We start from the raw sequence: 13,375 nt of genomic DNA, 5'->3' as shown, positions 1-13,375 counted from the left end.
AATTTTTTGTAATTTATTATATATATATATATATATATTATCAAATTTGTAGGTTTTACTTGCCAGTCTTGTGTGTGCATATATTACTTTGTTAGAAGAAAATAGGTGTGCAGAACTCTGCACCAGAGAGGGACCAACAACAACACACATACATGAAATGAATTTGAACTCTTATGGACCAAGATTAGTTTAATGTATTTTTATTTTTAGCTACATTATATATTCTAGTATAGTGATGAAGAAGATTGTATTCTACTGGATCCATTATGTATCCCAAATTAGTAGTATTCAAAAAAAGAATTATATCAGCTTCATTATGTAGTTGTTTAATATATGTGTCATGTTTATATATTCTTTTTGCAGATTGTATTATTGTTTTGTGTATTAGTATGTTCTTAGATTGTATTCTTTTTGTCCTTTTTCAGATTGTATTATTGTTTTGTGTATTAGTATGTTCTTAGATTGTATTCTTTTTGTCTTTTTTCTAATTGTATTCTTGTTTTGTGTATTAGTATGTTATTAAATTGTGTTCTTTTTGTCTTTCTCTAGATTATATTCTCATTTACTAATTGTATCCTAATATATTGAATATTCCAAAGAACCAACTAAAATAAAAGCATAAACTTTTGTTCATACAAAAAACCTATAATGGATGCGATCAAATACCAAACTATAGTTTATTTATGTATTCATTATATTGATATTCATCCTAATTACATGTATATTAGATTTTGTATTTTATTTTGTCGTATTCATAACTACCAGCTACAAAATAATATCATGACCATTTATCCATACCAATTCCTATAATGGATACAAATTTTTCTTAAAAATCTAAAAATAAACACCCAAATAGAAGTTCATTTCATTCACAAAAGTATCTTTATATTAAAATTTTGTATTCATACTAATTTTTTATTAAAATCAAACTTAAGATACAAATGTCAAATACATACACAGATCCAACTACTTTCGTTAAAAAAAAACAATAATCAAAACTTAAACAATACTTAGCAATTTTTTTATTTTCACTTATAATCTTGAACTTTAAAAGAAATAGATGGAATTCAATTTGAAATATCAATTGATTAATTCAACAGTTTCTTATCCAAATAAAACTGATACAAATCAACAAAAACTCCACTACAATTTCAATGGAGTTGTTCGAAAATGGATACTGGAATTTTTTAGAACAATGATGAAAGGACGTCTGAATAAAGAAGTGAAAGATGACACGTTGTAGGACTCTAATAGTAACTGATTAGAGATTTAAGCATTTTTATCTTTTTTGAAATATCTTCTCCCATTAATTTCTCCATTATGTTGTTAAAGATTTATATTCTTTCAAATTAAATAAAGTAAATAAATACAAAAGTCATCCTTATAACAAATCAAAATATTGACATTTTAAATAAATATTGAAAGTGTTGACAAGGGTCCTATTAGATGCTAAAATATTGTTGTTTTGAAAATTTGCCCATAATATTCAACCCAATAATTCAAAACATTAAACTCAACCCAATAATTCAAAACATTAAACTCAATAATTCAACCCAATAATTCAAAACATTAAACTCAATAATTCAACCCAATAATTAAGGGAAAATTTCATATATGGCAAACAGATTTCTCAAAATAACGCTCTATGGGTATGATTTATATAATTACATTCCATATGTACAATTTAGTTTGTTATTAATCATTTATTTTGTAAATAACGCTTTTTTGGTTAAAAATTTATACAATATTTTATTTTTTAAATAAATTAAATCATGAGCGCTAAAAACGGCAACATGAAATTTACATAATCCCATGATTTAAGGTAAACGTCCAAAATCAAATATTTTTTTCAAAAAAGAGTTCTATAGCGATAAAAAGTCCATAACATCTTGCCACCTCAAACGACTGAAGCATCCCCTTAATCAATAATTTTGTATATTCAACGCTAGGTAATCATTTCTTTCAAGGAAACTTCATGTTTTGAAGCGTCAAGAAAGTATACAATTGATTTGTATAGTATATAATTAAAATTTTGAAAAATGAATAATTTTTGTTTTGTTGATTCTGAAGTTTCGCAAAAATTTGTATTCATTTATACAAGATTAGAGAAATCGTATATTAACAATTCTATTCTATTTTTTTGTTCGAAAAAAAGTTGAATGATACGATTTGTATATATGTATTATATATGATTCGAATACAATTGTGTTCTTTAATGCGAGTAGTTTTTTATATTTTATATGATTACTTATATGTATACATATATACTTCAAACAATTTGTATAAATACATATCCATATACAAGTGTGATTTAGGCAGAAACTATATGTAGACTTCAAAATAAAAATTGTATATAACTAACAAAATATACAAATATCAATATACAAAATTTTGAGCATGAATCTAATTCCCTATAAAAAAAATTAAAGATACAAAATATTTCAGTTAAGTGTTGCATACTATTATATGCTTTTATACAAAACTAAAACATTTGTATAAATAAGCTATATTAGTATTTGCATTTTCTTTGTATATAACTATAAACTTATATGTATATGAGTATGAGTATATGAATATAGTACTTAAATATACAAAATATACAAATACCTCAAGCAATAGTTGTATATATTAACTCAATATACAAATCACTATATACATATAATCAATTTGTATAACACAAATTAATATACAAATGTGATTTAGGCATAAACTATACATAGACTTCAAATAAAAAAGTGTATATAACTAACAAAATATATAAATATCAATATACGAATGTGATTTAAGCAAAAAATATACATATATACTTCAAGCAATTTGTATAAATACATATCAATATACAAGTGTTATTTAGGTAGAAATTATACATAGACTTTAAAATAAAAATTGTATATAACTAACAAAATATACAAAATATTAATATACAAAATGTGATTTAAGCAGAAAATAAACATACACTTCATGCAAATCATGTTCCTGATGTTCTTCAGATTTGTCAATTTCTGATGAAGCAGATCCACTCTCCTCTGAATCACTGTTTATGGCTTTTCTCTTACTTCCTCCTTCAACAATTTTAATGCTGCTAGCCTTCGCGTTGTTGATGACTTTCTGAATTGCCATTGGGTCATTTTTTTTCTTGGATCTCAATTATTCAATAGATTGTTCATCTTGAACTTGCTTAGATTTTGTCATAGACCCTACATTTACCTCAAAATCCTAAGTTAAACCCATTGAAAACGAAGGTGGATTGTCAACAACATTGACATGCAATGGCATACCTCTCGTAATCCTCATAGATGGAGATTAATCATCCATTCTGATTTTGAAAAACTTATAATCTGGTAAGTAAGAAAGATTTTTTTAAAAAAATATATAAAAAAATAACAAGCATAATACATATACAATTGTTGAAGAAAGGAAAAAGAAAAAAAATGGATTCACCCACGATTTTGTTGGTTACCTGCGAAAAGTGAAAGCACGACTCGAGGGAGAAGGTGGAATTCAAAATTCAAATTAGAAGTGGAAGAGTGATTTTAGGAGAAAGATATGGAATGGGGATAGGAGAGATAAATTTGATTTTGTATAAAATTATATACTAAAGCATATGAAGGACTTTATTGATTTGGTATACGAAGAGGTGGTGGGTTTCATTAGTTATGGCAAAAAAACTGAAACTATATTTATTGACAGTAAATAAATTAAATTATACCCTTATTAACTAATTATTTAGGAATGTTTGCCAACTCACGTAATTTTCCCTAATTCAAAACATTAAACTCAACCATCTACTAACAACCAAAGTTTGAGAGCTGGATCGAGTTTTAAAGCGTGGTTATGGCGGAATGGAATGTGCCCTATCCCGCGAAGATTGTTGTTTCTGATTTTTTTCTTCGATGAATCATTTTTTTTTTCAAAAACTGAATCGAGATACGAAAGAATCCATATTCCCTATCTGTTGTTTTACCGGTCTGTTTGTCCCCAATAATTAATTCTCGTTGACCACGTCCTATAGGGATCATCGAATCAATAGCAATAAGTCCGGCTTCAACCGGGTTATTCTATTCCACCTCTTAGAAGGCAGCAGTGGGGAATTTTCCGCAATGGGCGAAAGCCTGACGGAGCAATGCNATTAAATTATACCCTTATTAACTAATTATTTAGGAATGTTTGCCAACTCACGTAATTTTTCCTAATTCAAAACATTAAACTCAACCATCTACTAACAACCAAAGGATTGAGTGTTTATAAACTCAACCCAAAACTATTCTAACATGATCAAACTTGGGATGCAATCCCAAAACTAATCATAAAGTTAAAACTAGTGTCTGTGTTTAAAAAGATGGACAAGAAGAATCAGAAGAACACCAGAAGCTTATTTTGAATTTTAACATTTTATTCAAGTACATAACAATTTATTTATGAATTTACTTTCACCACATAAAATACTTTTCAACACTTAAAATTTATCAACTATTTACAATCAGCTAATTTAAATTGGCTCTTATTCAATTCATTGATTTGGTGTTGAGTACATCTTGAGAACCATTCAATATTTATTCGCTAGGATGACTAAGGACCGTATAGTATAAGTGAAATAAAATGATACAAAAAGATTGTCAAATGAAAATCGTAATACAAATACTAAATAAAAGTTGTCAAAAAATTACGATTGGTATTACCAGAAAAAAGAGTTTAAATTCTATATCAATATAAAAGTTTCTTATTCCATCAGGTTAATTAAATTAAACTTGTGAAAAATAAAATTCTTTTTTATATAACCTAAATTCAAAAAAAAAGTCTAGTATTATGTGCAACCAACCACAATAAATGATAAAATAAAAAATAATATAAAAATAATAAAATGTTAATTTATGTGACACATTTTTTGTAACAATATGAATAACTCATTACACATAGAATACCTTCAAACTGTTTCTTAGGCTCATTAATTTTATGACAAGATGGTCTGATGAACTCTTATACCTGTATGAGTTTGTATTTATGACCCTTCTACTTAACTCTTTGCCAACTTCAATAAAACTCAGTATTTTAAACTTTTATGATCGTCGATTTTAATTATGTGGCAACTTAATTATTGAATTGACACAAATACGTGAATTCACGAGTAGAAGGAGAGTAAAACAATTTTTAGACTAAAAATAATTAAAAGAAAAAGACCNCCACCAAAGAAATTGAGTGAATACCTTAACAGGTTATTGATGAATTATGAGAAATTATCTAGTAAAGTTACTGAACTTTATTTTGTATCACTAAAATCACTCAACTTTACACTTTTATCTTCTAAAATCATTAAACTATATTTGTTGTGGTTGCTCAAGGTGTTGATGAAGTTGCAATTGAAGGTATCGAAACTGCTGGACCATCTCATACTTCTAAGAGAGGCAAACTCTTTAAGAGAAAAGTTATGGAGGAGTATGTTGTTGAAGTTCGCGAGAAGAAGAAGACTAGAAATCATAGCAAAAAAAAATTATCTTTGTAATTTTTTGTGGTTATGCCAGACACCTATTATGACACAATGTTTTTTTTGTTGGCTAATAATAGTGCTCATAACAACCTAGTATGTAATATATATTTTTAAAATGGTCTAATGTTACTTGTGTTTTCCTGATGTAAAAGCATGATTAAGTCACATGGTGGATATTGAAGGCAAGTATCGTCAGTGTCATTGAATTTAACACTCATTTCTCTTTAATTTTATCTCCAAAGTGATTTAGAATTTCTAAAAATGTTGTTGATAAGAATGAAATTTTGATTGTCGGTAATTTTCCAAAAAAAAAAAAAGGTTATTGTTTTAATTGCAAAAACAGAGTTTAAAAGGAGGACATAAAAATGAATATTTTTTATAATTTTATTTATTTGTAGGATCCATGATTACATGACATTAAAATAAATAAATTTTACAATTTTATTTATTTGTGGAATCCATGATTACATGGCATAAAAAATAATTTAATTTGTCATGTCAAATTTATTTTAATGATAAAAGTAGTTTAATAATTTTTGAAGATAAAAGTGTAAAATTGAGTGATTTTAGTGAAACAAAACAAAGTTCAGTTACTTTACTAAATAATTTTTCATAGTTATTCACTCCAAGCTTCTGTCACTTTTTCCCCACCCCCCACCCCTCCCCTCCCCATTTCCTTTACTCTTTTTACCCTCCTTGTATGTTCTTCCCCACTCAATTCCCCGTTTCTCTTTTCCCCCCTTTCAACGCTCTCAAATTTCCTTTTCTCTTTCCTCTTTTTTACATTCCTTCTCTTCAAATTAGTAACGAATTGGCGGAAGCAAAATATTAAGGGCTCGAAAAATAAAAATATATTCCCTCTGTTTGACAATAATTGATCTAAAAAAAATAATAGTTGATCACTATTGACTTGGCACATCCCTTAAGAAATAATAAATAATAGGAGTAATATTACTATTTTATCCTTTGACTTTATAAAATTTAATGTTTTAAAAAATGTGTTAGATGAAAAATAGTAATTAATAGCAAGGTTAAATAGACATAAAAGGCAAGTTATCTCTTGATTTTCTAAATTGGACAAATATTGTTAGACAACTATTTTTGATATAGTGAACAACTATTATTGAACGGATGAAGTAGTTGTGTGAACAAGAGTGCAAAATGCAAATTCCAAGGAATTAAATATTAAAATATCAGGTAGCTTGCGCACCCAACAAGAATTGAACCTACAAATTAGGGATGACATTCTCAGCCCAAATTGTACAATACCACTAGACTATCTCTTTTTTGATTGAAGTGGTTCAAAGCTAGTATATATATAAAAGATAATATAATTAAAATATTTATCTTATATATACATTGTATTTTTTTACCGAGAGGGTTCCTAACACCCTCGTAGGTCCGTCCCTGCTCATAAGGTGACATAGATTCAATAATCTGGATAGTTACAACTCCTAAGGTGATAAAGGTTCAATAATTTTGAAGGGTAAAAAGTGATTATTGAATGTCTTTGTGAAATTATGTAGAGTGTGTTATGTAAAATTGTGGACAAATATTACCGTTTATTGAGATATTTTGATGGTCATTAGTTTTTCTCATTGGGGAAAAGAGCTTTACAGAGATTCAAGGTGTGGAGGTAGACGCTGGTAATAAAAAATACGTTTAAAAGTTGTGAATGATAAAAAAATTGAGAAGAAATTGAATGATAATTTTACTTATTTAGAATAGTTTGTCTGTTTATTTTTTAAATAATAAGTGATGTGTCATTTAAAATTTGATGTGTCGTTTTTATTGCGTGTTTTGAAGTTACGCAAAGCCAAAGAGTTTTGAAATGGTGAGTTTCATTGTGTTTAAGGGTTCAGTTAACTAAAAGTTTAAGTAGAAGAGTCCATAATACAAATCATACAAGTACAAGGGTCCATCAAATCATACTTAAATTATAATATTTATGCTAATTGAATATCTCACACATACATGATAAATTATTCAATTATTATTAGACATTTTGGTTAACAATATAACATTTTTTTTGTGTGTGTATATTTACAACTGTTCATTAATGACATAGATAAGTTAATCAGATAAAATTTATCTTTTATTTAAATCTTTGTTATACACAACATCAATTGGAATATACATTAAGTTTTACAACTTATTGAGGTTAATGTTTATAATTAAATGAAACAACATATTTTAAGTAGGGTTAACTTCAACCAAAAAAAAAAAAAAAGTAGGGTTAACTTATCCATGTAATAGGCTCTCCAAATACATACACAAACTTTTTCAAATTTTTGAGTAAAAATATTTAATAAAAACACTTTATCATATGTCTAGATGTTCATTAATTACAAAAAGATTTCTGCCTTTTTTTTACATTCTTTTTTTTTTCAATCATCATTTTTCCTCTAATTGATCGATCACATTTAACTTTTACCAAATTTATTCAATAATTTTAATTGGTATCTCTTTTTCGAGTTTATAGCAAATGAAATAGAATGTTTTGAAGAAGTGGATTCACAATTTCGAAAATAAAAAGTAAGTTTACATCAAGTGGGGCTGTTGGAAAATTTTGAATCTATAAATTATCATTGTTGTAAAATGAGTTTGTCAGATTTATTGTTGTTTTGACAAATTAATGATTGAAGATTTTTTTAATGATCTTTGATACTTATGTTTCAAATTTGAGCCTTTATTTGAAGTGATTTAGGTGTTGAATTATTAAAATATAAAGAACAAATTGTTGTTTCTACAAAAAAAAATACTATAATTATTTAGCTGAACTTCATGTCAAAACAACTTAAATGTTGTTATATATATGCCTGAATTTCATGCCAAAACCTATGAATGTAGCTATTGTCAAAAATTCTAGACTTTGTCCTTGTCAAGGTCACAATTTAATTCTAGTAAAAAATGATCAAAATTATCCTTGACAAGATACTACACGATTGAAGTGCATCTAACATATATTTAAAATTAACCTAGGTAAGCAAGATTAAACTTCTGAAAAAAATATCATGATTTTAAGGAAGACAAATTAGTCCAGATATATTATTATTTTCATTAGTAACAAATAAAATAAAATAGTTATTAAAAAAACTTTAAAATAAAGAAGATAGTCGTAATATTACAAATATGAGGGATGTCCATGAACAAACCAAAACGTGAAGAAAAGTCATTAGAACTTCTCCAAAAAATATTCAACTTCAGCTTAAACAACAATCCTAAATTCGAGTGTTTATGTCCTTCGACCATTTCATGGGGGCTCATTTACACAATCGCTCCTATTTCGTGTCGATCTTTAATTTTTCCCTTTCAAATACCTACGATAAAAATTAAAAATTTCCCCGAAATAGAGACAATCCGTGCAAAAACTTGATTTCATGTTGTCCCTTTGGAGTTGGGCCAATGAAGTATTTCGTGGAAGCCCAAATTAAAAGGGTTTTCACAAGCCCAGATTTATTTTACTTTACTTCATAAACCCTAATCGCACTCTCCCGCATCTCACTCTCCCATTTTCGCTCTGAGAATCAGCAAAAATGCAGAAGCAAGAAGCAGCCGCAGCTACGGTGGAATCCGTCCAATGCTTCGGGAGGAAGAAGACGGCAGTGGCGGTGACTCACTGCAAGCGTGGACGTGGTTTGATCAAGATTAACGGTGTCCCAATCGAGCTTGTCCAGCCGGAGATCCTCCGGTACAAGGCCTTTGAACCAATCCTTCTCTTAGGCCGTCACCGTTTCGCTGGAGTCGATATGCGAATCCGTGTGAAGGGAGGTGGTCACACTTCTCAGATCTACGCTATCCGTCAGTCGATTGCAAAGGCACTTGTTGCGTTTTACCAGAAGTTTGTGGATGAGCAGCAGAAGAAGGAGATTAAGGATATTCTCATTCGCTATGATAGGACTCTCCTTGTTGCTGATCCTAGGCGTTGTGAGCCTAAGAAGTTTGGTGGTCGTGGTGCTCGTTCTAGGTTCCAGAAATCTTACCGTTGATTTCAATCTTCAATACTCTGGATTACCATTTACGGTAATTGAATTAATGTTTTTGTTAGTGTCCTTTCGGTGTTTTGCTTAAAGACCATATTTGGTTTTGGGAGGCTTCTAGTTAATTTTTGCCATGTCTGTTTTTTCTTGCTGAAACTTTTACAGTGCTATGATATTGTTAGTTTCAAATTCCCAATTTGCTTTCTTGTTTGCAAGATTTACTTACTTGCTGATAATGTTGTGCTCAATTTACAATCGTTTCATTGTTATCATAGTTCTTGTGATGGTTGGTGGGTGACCACTGAAAATGTAAGAGACCAACCCTAATTTTATGTAGGCTTAAACTAGAAATCAGCCAATTTCAGTTCCGAAGTTCGGGTTTTCTAGTTTCCAACCTCCTGAGTAGGGCCTTTGGCTAGAAGATTGTCAATTAAGTTAAGTTCCAATTGCACACAGAGTATCCTAACTTCAGACATTGAGTTTGAAGTTTAGTTGGCTTGTCCAATTTCAGACCTTTGGTCTTGGAAGGTTAACTTTGTTGAATGTATGAAGTTCAAACTGCACAAACAATATGCCTACTTCAGACATTTGGGTTCATTGTTAGGCTTGACTTGTCTCCAACTTTCATACCTTTGGGGTGGAATATTGCCATGCCTAAAAATTAGACTCGCTTGTTTGATCGCACACACATTTGCTAACTTAAGATTATCGGTGTGTTAAATTCCTCAACTTCAAGCATGTCTGTTTGAACTTTAGGTATATAAATTTGATATTTGGAAATATGAACTTATTATTTTACTTGAGTTCTGTAAAGCTAAGTTGACGTTTAGGCAAATTAAACCTTGTAAGAATGTTGTGTTTCTGCTAGTTCTTGAATAAGCGTCCTAAATATGTTTATTTTCGAATTAGGGTTTTCAAATAGATTAGTTTTCCCATGTGTATATTTATGGTCCAGTTTTTTCAAAATACACAGTTGATCATATTTCATGTGTAAACTATATTGGACTTGTACACACGAATCAGTAGTAGGCATTGCATTGTATCAACACAAATGACAAACAATGTATAGAACTCGGAGAATATAACATGATACAATATATTGTGAAAGAATCACATAAAGATTAAGATGCCAAGAAAAGCAAAAATAAAATACAATGTGGTAGTGACCTATAGGGTACATAGGTAAATATCATGCGGTTGGAAGCTGCGAGATTAGTATTTAGTTGGATGGAGGAGGTGAATTTGCAGGAATAATATTTGGAATTGTGGGAATGTTTGGAAGGGATGGCATGTTGGGTAGAGGAATGCTGGCAGGCATTGGTGGTAGAGTCATCTTAGGCACAGAGGGCAATGTAGGGAAAGAAGGTAAAGGTATATTAGCTGTTGGAAGTGTTGGCAATGATGCAACGCTTGACAATGGTGGCAATGTGGCTGCTGTTGGCAAGTTTGGAATAGCGGGCAATTGTGGCACCGTGGGTTGAGGCAATGAAGGGATTGTAGGCAAGTTAGGAAGTTGCAGTAGGCTACGAGCAGCATGACTTGTAGTGATGCTTGATATGGCCAATAATGCTACCATCAACAAGAGGATTGAGCAGTTGCTGGAAGCGGCCATTGTTATATAATTTGCTAGATTGTTTTTTACTAGAAGGAAGTTAAGTGTGTTTTGTTTTGACTTGATGAGATTGTCATCAATAAAGGATATATATATACAGGGAAACTTCTTGAGGGGTACTAGGATTTGGTGAGATGTTGGGTGAGGAAGCTTGGACTTTTAATTCTAAATACTGTGTTGTTAGTTAACCTTCCCAAATGTTGTTTTTAGGTTCATTTGATCTTATTAATAGAGATGTTTTCTGATAGTAGTTATGCATATATGAAGTTTGGATCAACCATATTTGGTGGACAATTCATTCAAATTGATTATATCATTTCTTTTATTTTTTAAAAAAACGAATACCATTCTCTATTGGTGACATCAATTATGTCTAAAGATAATTACATCAATTCCAGCGGAGACAAAAATATAGGAAATTCTTTCCATTTGTTCTAGCATTGATGGATTGAGGTACTTGGTATTTGTTGTTTGGGAAGAAGGGGGGGATATAAATCTCATGGAATTAGTTGAGATGCGTGAAAGCTGATCCGGACATCATGATCATTAAAAAAAGAAAAAAGATAAATTACATTGATGAGGTTGAACTAACAATTAAACATCTTATATATTTCACTTTCTCTATATATACCCTTCTAATAATTGATCAATCTCTCTCAAATTTGAAAATAACTTCCATTTCTTCATTTCCTTGAAACCAAGTAATATTTGTCAAATTGACACAATGGTCGCTTTCAACAATGGCTCAATCCTCTTATTGATGATAGGCATTGTTGTCCATATCAAGCATCACCACAAGTCATGCTGCTCGTAGCCTACTTCAACTTCCCAACTTGCCTACAATCCCCTCATTGCCTCAGCCAACAGTGCCACAATTCCCTGCTATTCCAAACATGCCAACAGCAGCCACATTGCCACCATTGCCAAGTGTTGTATCGTTGCCAACGCTTCCAACAGCTTCTCCATTGCCTACATTGCCCTCTGTTCCGAAGATCACTCTGCCTCCATTGCCCGCTATTATTCCTCTGCCCAACATGCCATCATTCCAAACATTCCTACGCTTTCACCTCCTCCATCCAACTGATCTCGCGGCTTCCAACATTTTACCTGCCTTGCCCATATGGTCTTTACCGTTTGATGTTTTGCTCTTTCGTTGTCTCAATCTTTTTGATTCGTATCGATGTATCCTATTGTTTGTACCGTCTTGAGTGTTCTGTATTTGATTGTCCAGATAAACTTTGTATTAATTAAGGTGATGCAATATTCTATTTTTGATTTACCCATGTTCATTCGTCCAATTTAATTTTCAGATAAGAAAAAAAAACTAATATTGTTTGCAAAATTTTGCCTGCAAGTTGCGTATAATTCAGATATCGTTGCCTTGGTCCTCAAAGAAAGTGATATGACAGATGAAGAATGGTTCAAATGAATGTAGAGAAACCTAACTAGGTAAAAAGAGCAAGTCTCATAAAATGATTATGAGATTAATAATAATGTTATAATGTCATGTGTTTGGATGGACTCTTTAAAACCTAACCATCATTAATTAACATATAGTTTACTTCATTAAATCACTTGACAATTGTTAATTGTATTAATTTGGCATAAACACTTGATGTAGATAAGTTGTTACGATCAAAATGTTCACACAAACATAAATTAAATGTGTAACATGTGTTTGTTAGACGTTTACACCAATTAACCATATGATTAGTTACTGGTATTGAATAGTTTAACTCAATGTAAGTACATATATATGATACTGATTCTTCTTTTTTTCATTGCATCACTTCACCTAATGAACGTATGATTATCAAATTATTATATTTAGACACTCGAATTAAGTTTTGCTTCAATTAAACACCTTAAATCCTAACTAAATGTTCCAATCAAGAATCTGTTAGGTAACTAAGCTGACTAGTGGCGGAGCTAGAATTTTTAATAAGGGGGTTCAAAATTTGAAGAACTAAACACACGAACTAACTGAGGATATATACCTAAAAAAATAATTTTAATCATATATAAATAGTAATATTTTCCGCCGAAGGGGGTTGGGCTGGCTCCGTCCCTGACGCTGACCACATAAAATATGTCATTTTTTTTAATTACACACATATAAACCATAATATCTCAAACGTTTTCTATTTGAGTTCAACTGTTAGGTAACTAAGCTGACCACATAAAATATGTCATCTCTTTTAATTATACACATATAAACCATGAAATCTCAAACGTTTTCTATTTGAGTTCAACACATTGACATATTTTATATGATTAGCTTATTACCTGTGCAACTCT

The 13,375-nt window shown here is 30.2% G+C and overlaps 2 protein-coding genes and 1 pseudogene across 2 annotated transcripts; 2 read left to right on the top strand and 1 right to left on the bottom strand.

Annotated features, from left to right (window-relative positions):
- The first annotated feature begins 8,971 nt into the window (after positions 1-8,971).
- LOC125871841 (40S ribosomal protein S16-like) lies at positions 8,972-9,661 on the top strand. The gene has a single exon (XM_049552528.1). It carries the CDS (start codon positions 9,022-9,024, stop codon positions 9,472-9,474), a length of 453 nt encoding a protein of 150 aa, XP_049408485.1. The 5' UTR covers positions 8,972-9,021; the 3' UTR covers positions 9,475-9,661.
- Positions 9,662-10,592: 931 nt separating this feature from the next.
- Positions 10,593-11,097, bottom strand: LOC125850116 (protein PELPK1-like). The gene has a single exon (XM_049530014.1). The coding sequence runs from the start codon at positions 11,075-11,077 to the stop codon at positions 10,685-10,687; it is 393 nt and encodes a 130-aa protein (XP_049385971.1). The 5' UTR covers positions 11,078-11,097; the 3' UTR covers positions 10,593-10,684.
- A 704-nt stretch (positions 11,098-11,801) lies between these two features.
- Positions 11,802-12,356, top strand: LOC125848560 (uncharacterized; annotated as a pseudogene).
- The last annotated feature ends 1,019 nt before the right edge of the window (positions 12,357-13,375 follow it).

Source organism: Solanum stenotomum, chromosome 1 (genome assembly GCF_019186545.1).
Source record: "Solanum stenotomum isolate F172 chromosome 1, ASM1918654v1, whole genome shotgun sequence".
NCBI classification, from domain to species: domain Eukaryota; kingdom Viridiplantae; phylum Streptophyta; class Magnoliopsida; order Solanales; family Solanaceae; genus Solanum; species Solanum stenotomum.
This window is presented reverse-complemented; position numbering and strand designations above follow the sequence as displayed.

Excerpts from the sequence above, each read along its gene's own strand:
- LOC125850116 (XM_049530014.1), bottom strand. The coding sequence starts at position 11,077 with ATGGCCGCTTCCAGCAACTGCTCAATCCTCTTGTTGATGGTAGCATTA.
- LOC125871841 (XM_049552528.1), top strand. The coding sequence starts at position 9,022 with ATGCAGAAGCAAGAAGCAGCCGCAGCTACGGTGGAATCCGTCCAATGC.